At 41.1% G+C, this 18,022-nt stretch overlaps 1 protein-coding gene across 1 annotated transcript in view; it reads right to left on the reverse strand.

The window, feature by feature from the left end:
- The window catches only part of LOC124007946 (adhesion G protein-coupled receptor A3-like), a 50,111-nt gene that overhangs the window by 27,335 nt on the left and 4,754 nt on the right, over positions 1-18,022 (reverse strand). Inside the window, exon 2 of the mRNA XM_046318839.1 lies at positions 4,277-4,348. Within this exon, the coding sequence (XP_046174795.1) occupies positions 4,277-4,348 (72 nt within the window). The remainder of the gene's footprint in view (positions 1-4,276; positions 4,349-18,022) is intronic.

Below are 18,022 nucleotides of genomic sequence, written 5' to 3' on the forward strand. Positions count from 1 at the left end.
GAGGGAGGGGTTGGGTTAATGGTGGGGGTTGCATTTGGAGGTACACCGTGCACAACCTATCCCAACTCAAATTCTATCGTCTCTTTGCAAGAACACACTAGGCCTGCTCGCCATGCTAAAATGGAAATTACTGGATAATGGAGTGGGAATTAATTTACCTCAAAGTGCTTTAGGGGGTTCCAGAATTATCCTCATGTTCGGTCTAGTTTAAACTAAAAGGTTATGAGAAGCCAATGCAGCTATTTTGGAAAGGTGTAGAAACACAGCCAAATGCGCTGTTCAATATGAGAGCACGGTAGCTACTGGCAAACATTATGACCTTGTCATTCTGAAGGTGGAAAAGAAAGTCTCTTCAATTTCCATTTGCCACAAGCAATATTAAAAGCCACATTGTCTCTTTGGCAGGTTTCAAAAAAAAAATACTCTGCCAAATCTGTCACAAAAGGCTGCAATTTCAAGATGAACATTCATGTTGCGACGAAGAGAAATTGCCAATGTTAAACAAGGCTGTCTGCTGAAACAAAATTATGGATGATTCCTTGTTAGCAGATCAAAAGAGTCGATCAAATAAGGCTTCTCTCAACTTTGAGATTTTTCACTCCACCTCAGTCCGGTTAAGTGAGAAACACAAATGTCTCACCCCATAATATACCTTTTCTGTAATTGCTTTATTATCTTATGCACAATATCTACAGTTCTCTTACATGCATACAGTTCCAGACTAGCATTCCTCATAAGACTGTTATTCCCCATAATAATGCTTCCTCTTGAAACTCAATACCTCTCCAGTCTTTCCAAATAACAAGAGATTAGTCCTGCTTCATTCGTAATAACTCTTCGCTCTGCATTGAATTTGTGGCAGCTTTGAGAGAGAATAACCGTGCGACGGGGGCTAGCTTGGGTTCATATTACTGTGTAGGAGGGCAATAATGGGGATTCAGTGGGCCCCGTCTCCATGCTAGGACACCTTTGGCCCTAACAAAACACTGCCGTCGTCACAGTTACCCTGCCATTTCACGGCTGGGGCTGGAAAGGGCTAATCAATGTACCCCCTGCCTGCCACTCACAATCAGCTCCAATCACAGAGCGCACCACTGCACATAGACTTACCCAAGCAAAGAAGCCCTATTTTTGTTGGCTGTGATCTGGGAAAGGAGGGAAGGAAGGTAGCAGGGGAGGAAGGAAGGTAGCAGGGGAGGAAGGAAGGTAGCAGGAGAGGAATGAAGGTAGCAGGGGAGGAAGGAGAGAAGCAGGGGAGGAAGGAGGGATGACGGAGCTCGTCACTGCATACAAACCGACCAGGGCACAGCATTTTTATTTTTTGTTGTCGACTGTAGTCAAAGGAGAGAGAGACGGGAGTTGGAGGGAAGAAAAGCAGGGGGCACTTCAGCATGCAACCGGGCTGGCTTTGTGTGTGTGTGTGTGTGTGTGTGTGTGTGTGTGTGTGTGTGTGTGTGTGTGTGTGTGTGTGTGTGTGTGTGTGTGTGTGTGTGTGTGTGTGTGTGTGTGTGTGTGTGTGTGTGTGTGTGTGTGTGTGTGTGTGTGTGTGTGTGTGTGAATCATTCTGCCGACACCTCTGGTCTTGGCCTCATTAGAATGACAAAGCAAAGAGCTTCTCTGGATGAGGGGGTGGGATGAAAGGGGGTTGGAGAGGAGGGAAAGCACAATGGGAGCTGCTTTGAGGTACATGTGCCACTGGCTGCACACTTCTTCCACCCAGAGAATTAACTCGCCAGCCGAAGCAACTGGCCGTACACTATGCATTAAGACGAAGCAAAGAGCATTAAAGGCTTCCTCAGCGTGGGGGATCAAAGGAGCTTACACTCACCGTCAGAAAGCACTTCCAGTTTATCTTATGGCAGGGCTGCCCAACCCTCTTCCTGGAGATCTACCGTCCTGTGGGTTCAGTCCAACCCTAATTTAACACCTGATTCTACTAATTAGCTGCTCAACAAGACTGAATCAGATATGCTAAATCAGGGTTGGACTGAACCTACAGGACAGTAGATCTCCAGGAAGAGTGTAGGGCTGAAAACCTACAGGACGGTAGATCTCCAGGAAGAGGGTTGGGCTGAAAACCTACAGGACGGTAGATCTCCAGGAAGAGGGTTGGGCTGAAAACCCACAGGACGGTAGATCTCCAGGAAGAGGGTTGGGCAGCCCTGTCTTACGGCCTTCCACTCCGAAATTCTCAAATCTGACCCACTTCTAAAAACCAGGAAGGAAGGTCGCCCCGAATAATCTGGGAGCGGATGTCTTATTAACACGGCAAGGTAGTCGGAGTGAGGTCAGGCATGCGGCTGGTCCAAGCATAACTCAAAACAACTACATGCATCCGTTTCAGTGCAGTGATATTCTAAAGCAAATCCATGCCTAGGTACATCCCTGGCCGTGACCCCACTCTCCAAGGGTGTCTTAGGGGGAGATGGGACATTTCCATTTCACACCCGTACAGGTTACCCACTTGTACATGCAGTGAAACAAGACAAATATAAGCACCCCCAATTTGACCTTTGATGTCATTCTGAGTCTTGGTTCAAGATGCATTAGCATGGATCTACTAGTCAATAGCATCATAACATATCCAGATGAGGGATAGGTATGGTGGGGGGTGAAAGACAGAGGGTAAACAGGCTAATAGACTGGAGCTAAACATGTAGCCTCACACACAGAGGAACCTCAACAGGTGGGAATGTTTACTAGGTAGAACTCAAACTTCCACTGAGCACGGTTACATGCACACAATAGTGTGATTATTGTGGACAGACAGGTTAATATAATAGTTTGTTTAAAATGTGTACATGCTTTGCAAGAAGAACGATTTCCCAGAATAATCCTATTTTACATGGACACAACTGAAATCAGGCTACTAAATGGGACTTTTAATAAATGCAGAAAATCACCAATCAGAATAAAACAGTCTACCACAGTGACCATGGTATTCTTGCGGATACTTTTTGACGTATAAAGTTTCAATGCGAAAACTATTTATACGGATGCATACTCAATTCATTCGTACAGAAGAGAGAGGCTTGCGCTACCCGGTGCTGGCACATGTGCAGATCAAATACACTGCTGGACCGCCGATTAAGCAGTTTTACATGTCCTAATAATTTGAAAGATTGCTCAGAAATCCAGGTGTTTTAATCGGCGCGTGCTTAATTAGATTATGACCGTACGCCGATTACGATAAGCAGAGTAAGGTGTTTTACGTGACTAATGCCACACTCGACCTTCTGCCATATTTAGTTTAATATGGAATTATTAGTGTGCATGTAAACGTACTGTGACCCAACATGAGGGGATACGTTTGTTCTACTCAACCTCCAACCGCCTGGCTATGGTTTCTAGACCAATACCAGATAGCTACCTGCGGCCAAACAAGGCTTCCCATACCTCCCATAGAGTCTCCTGTACCTTTTAACAAGACCTTGGAAAATATTCCCTTACAATTCCCCATTGATGCGGTCATTGGTTATTGTAGCCTTGGGTAACAACGTGGCTATTAATGGTCTGGTTATTTTATCAGCATGAAGCCATTGCGAAGCATTAAATCCTCAGAGGTCCATAACGCCGAGATCATTTCCTCTGAGTCTCGGGGGAAACTGCGGCTGATAGGATTCCAAAACAAGACTCTTTGCGTTGTGGCAGGAACAACGTATTTCCGCGTGCTCACTCAATCGTTCCGACGCATATTCAATATTGACCGAGCAGAGTAGACTTGAATAAATGTCTTCGCTGACAATTGACAAGGAGGCAGAGAAAGTACAATAGGCCTAATCCTCTCTGTATTGCTCCCCTCTAGCTTTCGCTCTTACTCGCTGCCTCATTTATCTTTTTTTTTTAAATGTTCACTTCCTAACACTCATAGCTTATTGCATAATGTTTACTCCCCTTACAAACACTAGATATTGTTCTGAAATTAAACACTAAGAAATATCTGGTGTGTGAAACGAGCTCAAGATTGGATTCTGTCATAACTGCCCCTAGAAAAGCTTTCCAAGCCTGTAGTAAATAAAGCACATTTCTGCCTAGCATAGCACTTCGCCAAGCTTTATTATGGTATATATAGTAAGAGTAATGAGTTTGGTTTAGGACTCATCTCACACATTATACTGACAGGAAGCTGTCTTGTCAAAAAGTATGCGTAAAGTGAAACGTGATTCTAGATATTGATTGACACAAGACGAAAGGCATAAATTACACTTAGTATTCATTCTCCCATGGTCAGAGCTTGTAGGAAATATCAGAATATTATGAAAATGTTAAGACTCACAATCTTTCCAAAGTAGACAGCCCGATGAAGGATCCATTCTTCAGTTCCTGAATTTTGTTGTTGCTTAAAATCCTGAAGAAAAAAAAAGATGTAGGAATTCTTTAAATGAAGTTGACAAATGTACAGCAGCTTTCAGCAGTAATTAGTATTAGCAGAATTTGAACTCAACTACATTTCACATACTAAAACGTGCTCATCACCTAACAAGAATGAGTCTACCTACTTTGGACATTTTAAAATTCCTTCAACACTGGAAAAAAAGCCCAGCTCTAGTAATCCCATCCTATTGTCCCTCAACCCTCCATTCATGGAATGTTCTCTAGTGCCAGAAAGAGGCCAGGGAAAAACAACTTTAGCTTCTGCCCTCCATGGTCTTTCATGATGCTAAACTGGTAGCACGTGTCTCTACAGGGTACAATTCGTCCAGGTTGGTGAGATGTGATAAAGTCGGTGGATGCATACTTTCCATCAACCCTCTTCCCGCTTTGATGATTAAAGGTATGATCATTTGATCCGAAGCGGCGGTGACTCACTTTGAGATCGTTTCCAGAGTGCCACAAGATGTCATTTGATGCAATGCGAAACGCTTGATCGTAGACACCGGTAGTTCAGGTGTCTTGTAATGACCTTCGATAATGATAGATGCGTTGGCAACCAGGCATTATCTTTTTATAGGGGTTGGATCCACAAGTCACTGGTATTGCTAAATCTAGGTTCAGACTAGTCCTGGTCAGGGCAACAATGACTCAATGAAAGTATGCAGAACTTGTCTTGAGAGAAATCTGATGTGTAGATATGGTAAGATGCATCACCTCTATATACTATCAATCAGATAACAGATAAAGCATTGTACAAAGTGCTTAAGTATTGTACTTATTGACCCCTTATGAATTTGAGAGAAGATGCTATCAGGTAATCGACTTTGTGAGTGCCAAATACCTCACCGGGAGCACATTGCCTGCCCTCCCGGACATTTACAGCACCCGGTGTCACAGGAAGGCCAAGAAGATCATCAAGGACCTCAGCCACGACCCGTTCACCCAGCTACAAGGCGGAGACCATACAGGTGCATCAAATATGACACCGAGAGACTGAAACACAGCTTCTATCTCCAGGCCATCAGACTGTTAGTCACCACTAGCCTAGCCGCCGCCCAGTACCCTGCCTTGAATCTTAGCAACGGTTACTTAGCCAGTTACCACCCAGTACTCGACTCTGCACCTTAAGAGACTGTTGCCCCATGTATATACTCATCGAACAATGGTCACTTTAATCATGTTTGGATACAGCTTTACACATTTCATACACTACTGTTCAAAAGTTTGGGGTCACTTAGAAATGTCCTTGTTTTGAAATAAAAGCAATTTTTTTGTGGATTAAAATAACACCAAATTGATCAGAAATACAGTGTAGATATTGTTAATGTTGTAAATGACTATTGTAGCTGGAAATGGCTGATGTTTAATGGAATACATAGGTGTACGGAGGCCCATTATCAGTAACCATCACCCCTGTGTTCCAATGGCACATTGTGTTAGCTAATCCAGGTTTTTCATTTTAAAAGGCTAATTTATCATTAGAAAACCCCTTTTCAATTATGTTAGCACAGTTGAAAACTGTTGTTTTGATAAAAGAAGCAATACAACTGGCCTTCTTTAGACTAGTTGAGCATCTGGAGCATCAGCGTTTGTGGGTTCGATTACAGGCTCAAAATGGCCCGAAATAAAGCACTTTCTTCTGAAACTCGTGAGTCTATTCTTCTTTTGAGAAATGAAGGCTATTCCATACGAGAAATTATCAAGAAACTGAAGTTCTCATATGCTGTGTACTACTCCCTTCACAGAACAGTTCAAACTGGCGCTAACCAGAATAGAAAGAGGAGTTGGAGGCCCCGGTGCACAACTGAGCAAGAGGACAAGTACATTAGAATGTCTGGTTTGAGAAACAGACACCTTAAGTCCTCAACTGGCAGCTTCATTAAATAGTACCCGCAAAACACCCGTCTCAACGTCAACAGTGAAAAGGCCAGGATGCTAGCCTGGATGTCCTTTGGGTGGTGGACCATTTTCGATACACATGGGAAACTGTTGAGCGTGAAAAACCCAGGGGCGTTGTAGTTCTTGACACACTCAAACCGGTGCGCCTGACACCTACTACCATACCCAATTAAAAGGCATATGTTGTCTTGTCCATTCACCCTGTGAATGGCACACATACAGAATCCATGTCTCAATTGTCTCAAAGCCTTAAAAAAAAGTAAAGCGTCTCCTCCCCTTCATCTATAGTGATTGAAGTGGATTTAACAAGTGACATCAATAACAAATCATAAACTGACCAGGTGAAGGCTATGTCATGGAAAGAGCAGGTGTTCCTAATGTTTTGTATACTCCGTGTACATAGACTAATTAAACATCTTTCATTGAATCTGACGGTTCATTTTTCCCCCTCAGACCGTGAGGGAAGTCAGTCATTCCAAAACCGAATAATGGTAAAGTACCCCTTACTGGTTCTAACAGCCGACCAATCAGTTTGCTGCCGACTTTTAGCAACATTTTGTAAAAATGTTATTTGTCAGGATAGTATTTATCTGTAAACAAACTAAAAGACTTTCAGCGTGATTATAGAGAAGGGCACTCAGCATGCAATGTACTGACGCAAATGACTGATGAATGGTTGAAAGAACTGTATAATAAGAAGATTGTGGAAGCTGTACTGTCATTATCGACCTTAACCTGTTGCTGAAAAAATTGTGTGTTATGGCTGTTCAACCTCAGATTGCCATATTGTGGAGTCAGAGCTATGTAATAGAACAGAGAGTTTTCTTTAATGGAAGCTTCTCTAATGTTAAATATCTAAAGTGTGGTTCTCTTGGCCCTCTACTCTTTTCTATTTTTTACTAATAACCTGCCACCGGCATCAAACAAAGACTATCTATTAGAGGTCGACCGATTAATCGGAAAGGCCAATTAATTAGGGCCGATTTCAAGTTTTCATAACAATCGGAAATCTGTATTTTTGGACACAGAGTTGGCCGATAAAAAAATAATTATATATACACCTTTTATTTAATCTTTATTTAACTAGTCAAGTCAGTTAAGAACACATTCTTATTTTCAATGACAGCCTAGGTGGGTTAACTGCCTTGTTCAGGGGAACAACAGATGTTTACCTTGTCAGCTCAGGGATTCAATCTTGCAACCTTACAGTTAACTAGTCCAATGCTCTAACCACCTGATTACATTGCACTCCACGAGGAGACTGCCTGTTACACGAATGCAGTAAGCCAAGGTAAGTTGCTAGCTAGCATTAAACTTCTTATAAAAAAAAATCAATCAGTCATTATCACTAGTTAACTACACGGTTTATGATAGTACTAGTTTATCTAGCGTGTCCCGCGTTGCATATAATCGATGCGGTGCGTATCGTTGCTCCAATGTGTATCTAACCATAAACATCAATGCCTTTCTTAAAATCAATACACAGAAGTAAATATTTTTAAACCTGCATATTTAGCTAAAAGAAATCCAGGTTAGCAGGCAATATTAAACAGGTGAAATTGTGTCACTTCTCTTGCATTCATTGCACGCAGAGTCAGTGTATATGCAACAGTTTGGGCCGCCTAATTTGCCAGAATTTTACGTAATTATTACATAACATCTCTAAAACTAAAAGCTTTGTATTTGGTACAAATCATTCCCTATGTTCTAGACCTCAGATGAATCTGATAATGAACAATATAATGTAGCTGCCGAGCAAGTTGAGGAGACTAAATTACTTGGTGGTGCCTTGGATTGTAAACATTCATGGTCAAAACATATTGATTCAATGGTTGTAAAGATGGGGAGAGGTATGTCCGTGATTACGGGATTTGACACCACACTCCACAAAGCAAGTCCTCCAGGCTTTAGATGAATCTTATCGTGATTGCCTCGTCTTATGGTCAGGTGCTGCGAAGAAGGACCTAGTTAAGCTGCAGCTGGCTGAGAACAGAGTGGTACGTGTTGCTCTTCACTGTAATCAGAGGTCTAATACTCTGCAACGCCAGTCTCTCTTGGCTAAAAGTAGAGGAGAGACTGACTGCATCACTTCTTTTTTTTACAAGAAGTCTTTGTTACAAGAAATTCCTAATTGTTTGCACAATAAATTTACACCCAGCTCTGACACACACACTGACTCCACCAGACATGCAAGCCTTGTGTCTTTTCAGTCCCCAAATCAAGAACAAATTCAAGAAAACGTACAGTATGATATAGAGCCATGATTGCGCGGAACTCCCTTCCATTTCATATTGCTCTAGAGAACAGCTAAAAAACAACAGATAAAGCAACACCTCATGGCACAATGTCTCTCCCCTATTTGACCTAGATAGTTTGTGTGTATGTACTGATATGTGCAGGTGTGAAAGTATAATTGCTTTCTTCCTGGAACAGAACCTCCTAAAAATTGTATGGGCCTAATCATAGAATTGCTATTAATTCAATAGGATCTCTTTGGGCCTAGTTGTAAAAGATTTGTCATTTAACTTTAAAAACCTATTAACTTTTTTTTGTGGCATAAACACAACAAGTCATGATGTTCTCCTCTGATTGTCAAACAATCACTTCAAAAAAGGGCTACCCCCGCACGTTCATCCACTTTAAATATATTTCCAGCCTCATAACAGTTGTGAATGGAAAGAGACATCTGTTTCTCTCTACGTCTAGTCTAGGACACCAGTCTAGTTACACAAGACACCATTTGGAGATGGTTATTAAGCCAGAATTTAGGCATCGACTGCTGTCCACACGTGTCTTTGTGTTGGCCACTCATCTCCGCCTTGGCAAAATGTCCGTGTTCTCATCGAACCACATCGCATTTTGGAGCATAGGCTGTACCACCCGTTTTCAAGTCCATTCGCTCATTTTCCATTTATCTGACATACGGTAATGATCAAAAGTAATGGCCTACTGTTTCTGACATTTTGTTTTTATTATTGTGATTGACTCATGTACCGGACCACCTTACCCCTGGCTATGTGTGACGATTTCATTTGAAGTAGTTCTTCCCTTCAGCTGTTCTTTTCTATTAATGTTCTGCATTATGTCACGTTTCATGTTTGTGTGGACTCCAGGAAGAACAGCTGCTAATGGGGATCCTAATAAAAAAAACGTTTGACTTTTTTTATTTAAAAAGTGATACATTTTATGAAAGTCTCTTTATTCCAGGGTGAAAAACCCTTGAATGCTAAAATGGGAGAAGCCTCGCAGAAATAATACAAATCGGGGAATTTAGGGTTTCTAACTTCAATTACCAAAGTTTTTTATTTATTTTTTAAATGGTGGCTTGAGCCAAAAGCATATGGTATCCAATTAACAACAAAAACTGTTTTGACCAATGGGTAAACGAACAGTGCAGATAATCCTTGAAGAAAACCAACGGTCCAACCCGCTTGTCTCGATCCCAATCTGTTTAAAAGTTTAGTTTTTACCCTTGCAGGATGGCCGGAATTAGGGTGACTAAATCAGAGGCCAGAGGGGAAAAAAAGAGTGGTCAAAATTCCAACCTGGTCTCAGAGCATTTCGTATTATTCCATTTAGTATGATATGTTACGTTTGCTATGGTTACATAAGACAGATAGTTAGGTGAGGCAAAAACAAAAGGAAGGTGGTTGGTCGGGGTGGATGGGTATAACATCGAGTTCGAATCTCATCATGGACAACTTTAGCATTTTAGCAACTTTTCAACTACTTACTTCTACTTAGCATGTAAGCGAACCCTTCCCCTAACCTTAACCCCTAACCTAGACACCAAGCTAGAATTTGTAACATAAGTTTAGCAAATTCATAACATATTTCCCCCAAAAAACTGGACCGCTATGTCAACAGAGCTTGGTGCTTATTATCGGATGTATAAGGTTAAGATTTCCAACTTAAAAAAAGAAAAATTATATTGTTAGAGAATGACCCCACTGAACGATTCAGAACATTAATAATTATATTTGTCTTAGTAAAAATGTATTTTATAGCATAAGGAAGTGAATTTATCACCAAAGTGCTTTTAACAGTCATTGGTTTACTCTGAAAAACATTGGTCAGAGAAAATGTCCTGTGACAGAAGCAGTGCCATACATGTCAGAAGAAAAAACAAAGAGCAGGGACATTTTTGGCCCCAAAATACACTTTATTCCCCCTTTCTTCAGATTTTTAATCATGCTCGTCACCTTTCACAGTATAGTATGTTATTCAATAGTATGTTAATATCACTATTCAATTACTAAGCCTTTGGAGGAAGAGGGTGTGAGAAGAGGGGGCTTGTGGTCGCCCTATTTTTTTGGCTTTCTGGGGGGGATGTGGTGGGTCACACACACAACCAGTACCCACAACCCCCGGCCAGATTGGAGTCATTAAAGGGTGTTGAGGGCTAGCTTTATTACAGGGTTGGCCGGTGGAGACTCATTCTATATTTTCTCTTCCCTGCTAAAAACCCCTCAGAGAGGGAACACAAACAGTTCCTGTGTTTCACGGCTGGCCCGTGCAGACTTTTCTCCCTGCTGAAACTCCAGATGTCGGGGCTTGGCGAGGAACGAGACTGCAAAGACTATCACAGCTCTCGACACGTACCGATGATATAGGCAGAGCCACAGGAGCCTCGCATAAAGTGCCCGGGTCGAGAAAATCTCATTTGCATTGAGGAAAAACTGTTTTGACTGATTTCTATAGCCTACTTGATTGCTATATTATATGGTTTAGGGAGGGATGGTCTAAAAACACAATTCCATTGTGAATAAATAATAGGTAAAGTACATGAATGGTTCTTGCACTGATGATAATGTGCACAAAGACGAAAGCAAGCAACACTACAAATGAATTATGTTTGTATATTTGTGGGGGGAACAAAACTGCATACAGCTTTGTTTATCCACAAATATCCCTGCTATTTTCTTAGAAGACTGCATAATTCGGTATAGACTGGATTCAGAATGAAAAAAATCAGCACAGCTATATTACAAATACACACACACACACTGTTTGGAATTCTTCCAAGTCCGTCTAGATAAATATGCACTTCTGACCTTGTGACTCTCTGACTGTCAAAATAAATCTGTGTAAGAGAATTCTCCTGAGTCGTGAGCTTTGTTCTCGCTCTCCTCCGGAGTCTCACCCATGACTGGTGTGTGACATCCGTGAAGGGAGCTGCTTAGCTTCCAGGACTGCAGAAAAACTTGCATATAGTTTACCATAAACAGCTTCCTCTAAACAGCAGGTGTTTATAGTTCTGTTGACCACTCATAATATTCACGTCTTAATTGGAACAACGGTTCTGCATTGTAGATGAATAGAGGAGCCTACGATGAAGAACAGATAGTCACCCTGTGCTGTAGAATCGATTTTGAAAAGTACGTCAAAGTAGGCCTATAGACTGCGCTGTTTCATACGTGAAAGTTCAGTTGAAGTCGGACGTTTACATACACCTTAGCCAAATACATCAAAACTCAGTTTCACAATTCCTGACATTTAATCCAAGTAAAAATTCCCTGTATTAGGGCAGTCGGGTTTGTAGGCCTCCTTGCACTCACACGCTTTTTCAGTTCTGCCCACAAATGTTGTATAGGATTGGAGGTCAGGGCTTTGTGATGGCCACTCCAATACCTGGACTTTGTTGTCCTGAAGATATTTTGCCACAACTTTGGAAGTACGCTTGGGGTCTTTGTCCATTTGGAAGATCCATTTGCGACCAAGATTTAACTTCCTGAATGATGTCTTGAGATGTTGCTTCAATATATCCCCGTAATTTTCCTCCCTCATGAAGCCATCTATGTTGTGAAGTGCACCAGCCCCTCCTGCAGCAAAGCATCCCCATGTCTGATGCTGTAATTCACGGTTGGGATGGTGTTCTTCGGCTTGCAAGCCTCCCACTTTTTCCTCCAAACATAACGATGGCCATTATGGCCAAACAGTTCTATTTTTGTTTCATCAGACCAGAGGACATTTCTCCAAAAAGTATGATCCTTGTCCCCATGTGCAGTTGCAAACCATTTGCCCCCATGTGCAGTTGGAAACCATAAGTCAATATAGGACTCATTTTACTGTAGATACTTTTGTACCCGTTTCCTCAAGCATCTTCACAAGGTCCTTTGCTGTTGTTCTGGGATTGATTTGCACTTTTCGCACACCAAAGTACATGAATCTCTAGGAGACAGAACGCATCTCTTTCCTAAGAGTATGATGGCGGCATGGTCCCATGGTGTTTATACTTGTGTACTATTGTTTGTACAGATGAACGTGGTACCATCAGGCGTTTGGAAATTGCTCCCAAGGATGAACCAGACTTCATATGCACATTTTCATGGAATAGTTTAATTAAATTAAACTAAAGTCTTTGTATCTAAAAATCATTGTCATGTGGTTAATCAACATCCAATCTAATTGAAAATGATACAAATCTAAAAGTAACTTCTATTGCCAACTTAGTAAAAATAGCCTACATAAAGCCAACAGATAAAAACATTACAGCCTGCAGGTAGCAAGTATCCTGATGCCAATGCAAGGCCTGTCCACAACGAACTTGAAACATTGTATCAACTGAGTCATGCTAGCAAACTTGCAACATTGTATAAAATGTAATGCAACAGTGAGCTAGGTACAGACACAGCTGTAGGATATTTGTGCAAGGGATAAAAAGTAATCAGGTATTTTATGACAGTTTAACTGGATCAGAGCTCAACAGCAAGTAGCTTTTGTACGGGAAAGGGTTAGAAGCTTGAAGTGTTTTTCAAATAAATTGAGGAACTATTGTCATCCTCAATGGATTCTAAAAACAGACGGTTCACTTGCTGTTTGATGGGAAGAAAAATTACTTTGAGAAGCTCAACAGCACATTAGTGGTGGTCATTTAAGACAAATCAGAAATACTAATCAGACATCCCCAAATGGGCACATTTATAGGCCTACATTTGTGCACAGCCCGGGTAGCCTAGACATGCATTTATATGCGCAATCAGGTGTGCGTCTTTATTCAACATTGGACAGGAGTGCTCCAAAAAAAGACAAAGAATAAATTAACAAAACTCGCAAATGGAATGAAATAAACCAAAATGTTGTTCCTCACAAGTGCTGCATAGGTTGTGAGCTCTGCAAACAACGTGTCCACTCCAACAATAAGAATGGTAACCGACTGTAATAATAATAAAATAATAAATAGATTACATTAACAGAAATTACCGTAACCAAACAAGCATTGTGGAGCTTACATTATGGGAATTAACAGTAAAGGAACTATTGGTGACATACAGAATGTAATGGGGAATTGAGAGACTAACAAACAAAGGGCAAAAGTTACGAAACAATGAATGTGCAACTTAGCCAAACTCCCCTTCTGCTTGGACCGTTCCATCCCTGCGGCCTCCGCAATTGAATATTCCACTGACACGGTTCAGACAGCTGTCTTGTGTGCCATGAAAATATATATATATGTGACTGCTCGACAAAAACAATAATCTCAGTCGACCAACAGCCTATCGACCAAACAATTAACTAAATGGGGTCAGCCCTAAGAGAGATCCACACAAATCTCTCGTAATATGCTCTAATGTAATACGGACTGTAAATCACAAGAATTGTAGCCTCTATCATACAAACCGTGCGTGTTGTCAAGCCTAACTGACTGAACTCTCTCTCTCTCTCTCTCTGGTTTCACCACCATTCCACCATTGCGATAATTCCTCATCAATAAAAAAAACACTAATAAAAATAACAAAACAGGCAAACTAATGTTCTGTTCTCCCCGTGCTCTTCAAGTGAAGCAAAATAACTCAAAAGATAAAACACACCACCTACAATACGGCTATTCTTTCCCAGAATGGCCCTATCAGTCTTGAAGGTAAGGTTGTACTCTTTTCACAACAGAAAATCAAGCCATTTGAAGTACATCGGCCCCAGGATATTAGCACTAAAGTTAACCAGGGATTGAGTAAAAAAAAAAAAAGTCAGCCACTATACAACCCTCCCAAAGGCAACAAAAACAAAAAAGCCTTGCAACACTTTCTTTATGCTTAGAAGGCTTAACAAAGGACGACCTGAAGGAGAGCTGGAGCCCTTTAGAAAACACAGGGGTAACAACGTTTCTGACGGCAATTGAGCTCATAATTTTTTTTTTTTTAAACCTGCTAAAGAGACTCCACCATTCACTAAGCTCACACAGAGAGAGGGGATGGGCTGTGTTGGTGAAAGAAAAGGAGGGCTCAATAGCTGTGCTGCTGCCGAGCTTCAGGAGGAGCCTTACTTTAAGCCCTTTACCTCTTGCCAGTCAATATTAAAAAGGGGAAACTATGAACATTCATCAAAAGTATCTGATTGAGATAGGAGGGTAGGTATCATATTACTTAATTACATCTGATGAAATAGCGGTTAAAGGTGACCCTGGCACTTTCTCTCCACTCCCTGAAACTGTGGTAACAACCAGAACGCTTGGGAGACCATAAGGAAACTCCTCAGGAATTCCCATAGATTATTCTTTAACTAAGTTATGAATTGGCAGCCTGCGTATTTTGCAAAATGAAGGCCTGAATACTGTCTTGCATTTGGAAGGAAAAATGCCTCATTTTTGAAAGAATTCACTGAGGTCACTTGTCATACAAGAGCAGACTATGCTGTGTCACTCTCCCACAGCTATAAGCCGGACAATATCACCTTTTAATTCCAATGATCTACGTTAAAGCATGTATAGAAAACAGTCACCTTACAGCTCCTTTACGTGCAAGGTAGAGGTCGACCAATTATGATTTCTCAATGCCGATTGTTGCGGGACCAAAAAAGCAGATACCGATTAATCAGCCGTTTTTATAAAATGATGTGTGTGTGATATATATATATATAATGACAATTACATAATGACAATTACAACCATGCTGAATGAACAATGAACACTTATTTTAACTTAATATTATACATAAATAAATACATAATGAAACATGCTCAATTTGGTTTAAATAATGTAAAAACAGTGTTGGAGAAGAAAGTAAAAGTGCAATATGTGCCATGTAAAAAAAAGCTAACGTTTAAGTTCCTTGCTCAGAACATGAGAACATGTGAAAGCTGGTGGTTCAATATCCCCAGTTCTTCAATTTTCCCAGTTAAGAGGTTTTAGGTTGTAGTTAGGAATTATGACGCGTCGGCTATTCCTCTCTATACCATTTGTATTTCACATATCTTTGACTATTGAATGTTCTAATAGGCACGTTAGTATTGCCGGCCTAATCTCAGGAGTTGATAGGCTTGAATCAAGCATTGCTAAAAGCTGCTGGCAAATGCAGTAAAGTTTGAAAGAATGCTTACGAGCCTGCTGCCGCCTACCACCGCTCAAGTCAGACTGCTCTATCAAATCATAAACTTAATATTATTAACACAGAAATATGAGCCTTAGGTCCTTAATATTGTCAAATCCGGAAACTATCATTTAGAAAACAAAACATTTATTATTTCAGTGAAATACAGAACCGTTACGTATTTTATCTAACAGATGGCAACCCAAAGTCTAAATATTTCTGTTACATTGCACAACCTTCAATGTTATGTCATAATTATGTAAAATTCTGGCAAATTAGTTCGCAATGAGCTAGGCAGCCCAAACTGCATATGCAAAATACAGGGCTAACAGACAACTGAATAGAAACCAAGAACTGGAGCCTTTCAGATAGACAAACAAGAAGGCCCAGATCCTTGTACAGAAATTCAAGTGCACATAAGACCAAGCCCAAATGAATAGCCTAGCCTTTGAACTTGAGGCCCAAGTATGGTCTGGCAAACCAAATGCTCAACCGGTCTGAGTGTGCAAGGAGAGACTGAGCCGCCTGGATGTGAACACTCAGCCGCCAGTCATTGCCTCGCCTTCGGGATTTGGTTCTCCTCTCCAAACATCAGACAACAGCAATGAAAAACACAGGGGGCGTTGCGTTAACCCAAACGCATGCCTGAAAAGCAAAACAAACCTTTCTAGCCACCGGACATGCGTGACAGCGTACTCTTGGGTACTAGTTACACAAGCACTTCAAAAGGCCGCCAGCCTGCCTACTTCCCCTTTTCATGTAGGAGCAGCGAAACAAATCAAGAGAACAACAGAGAGGATTCTACCTTCAGATGCCACAACTAAATTCAGCTCACTCATAACGTAAACAATGATGTCAAATATAGTGGTGAGAGAACGTAGGCTTGTAAATTACTCGTCTTTGTCATGCATTTAAAACGTTTTGTAAAATGTAAATGTATTTTACCGCAAGTTTCAAGTCAATCTATTATGGAGTTAGCTACTCCATTCTAAAAACATGGTCCACTGGCATTCACTGCAGGTTAAGTATTCAGGAAACTGGACGCATACCAGGCCATCCCCCATGATTCCATGCTGCTGTGAACCTTGTGTTTACTGCTCCTAACTGTGTCGTCAAACTGCACTTGCTTTTCCTGCAGTGGGGGTGGAAATCCCTGCCTCGTGCTGACATCAGTTCCACACTCTTCGGTGGACTCCAGGTGTGCTCTGGGCCGCATAGTCAAGCCCAGGTGATTGCTGGGAAGGATCCGAGAGGGGCTGTTCTAATGTAGGGTAAAACATGAACAGGAACAGCCTCACACACATGCAGTTGCACATATACTCTTCAAACGACACACCTGAAATTATCGCACTGTGCGGAAGAAGCAAAGGTTACGCTAGCACGAGGCCTCATTTTACAAAAATACTTTTCTGACAAAAGAACAAGCTGGTTGTGTCGATGCATTTGTGTCATTTCTCTCAGATTCCTTTGGCATGCAGTATCGGTTGGAGAGTCCAAATGCTGGGAATGCAGCACTCATCCTTTCTCCACAGAGGCATTCAGCAGCCTGAACTCACAGGGTCCCCAAATACTTTCCCTATGAGCCTAATGAGTTTGACTTTTAAACCAATCAAAGTTATCCAGCCATTTTGATTACAAACAATGTCCAACTAACATTTTTCTAAATCATAGGCCTCAGTTACTCTGACTAAAATGTCTAGATGAATTTCTTTGATGATTCAAGAAAGTTTTAAACTTGTCTTTGTTATTCGCTTTAAAGCTGCAATATGCAGAAATCACGTCGCCATTTACTGGTTGCAAAATTATTATTTTTTTAAGGCTATCTTATTTCAATTTATGTGACAAAACAAGCAGTCTGGATAGAGTATCATTGTACCATCTAAACCACTGTGAAATATGTTTTCTATAACCAAAAATATTGTATTTTCAGCTGTTTGAAGCTAGTGTACAAAAAAAGGCAAAAATCGGAACTCCAGAGCGGGAAGCATAGACATACTGCACATAGAATAGATCTACTGCTTCTTAGATTTGCTCTCATTGAGAATGCGAGACCTATAACTCACATTTATATGTGAATTTAGTCAGTTTACCCAAAAAGTTACATATTGTAGTTTTAACTATGAGCTGCTCAGTTTGGCTAAAGGTCAGATGATCCCTCCAGACAGGAAACAGGAAGTATGTGGGTCAAAAAGGTATGATTAATGGGTCTCTAATTACACCCAACATGAATCACTGCATCGGACCAAGTCTTTAATTTACTGACAAGCAAGTCTGTCAATAGACCATTTCAAATCTCCCAAATAACAAGTCTGGAAAGGGACTGATAACGATGCACCAATTCAACACATTTAGAACATGTTATGGTGGTTTCACAGACCCTAGACCAGTGGTTAAGGCTGGATAAAATTGTGTGAACTCTGTCCAGAAACATCCATTATCTGCAC

The sequence above is a fragment of the Oncorhynchus gorbuscha genome, linkage group LG21, assembly GCF_021184085.1.
Source record: "Oncorhynchus gorbuscha isolate QuinsamMale2020 ecotype Even-year linkage group LG21, OgorEven_v1.0, whole genome shotgun sequence".
In the NCBI taxonomy this organism is placed as follows: domain Eukaryota; kingdom Metazoa; phylum Chordata; class Actinopteri; order Salmoniformes; family Salmonidae; genus Oncorhynchus; species Oncorhynchus gorbuscha.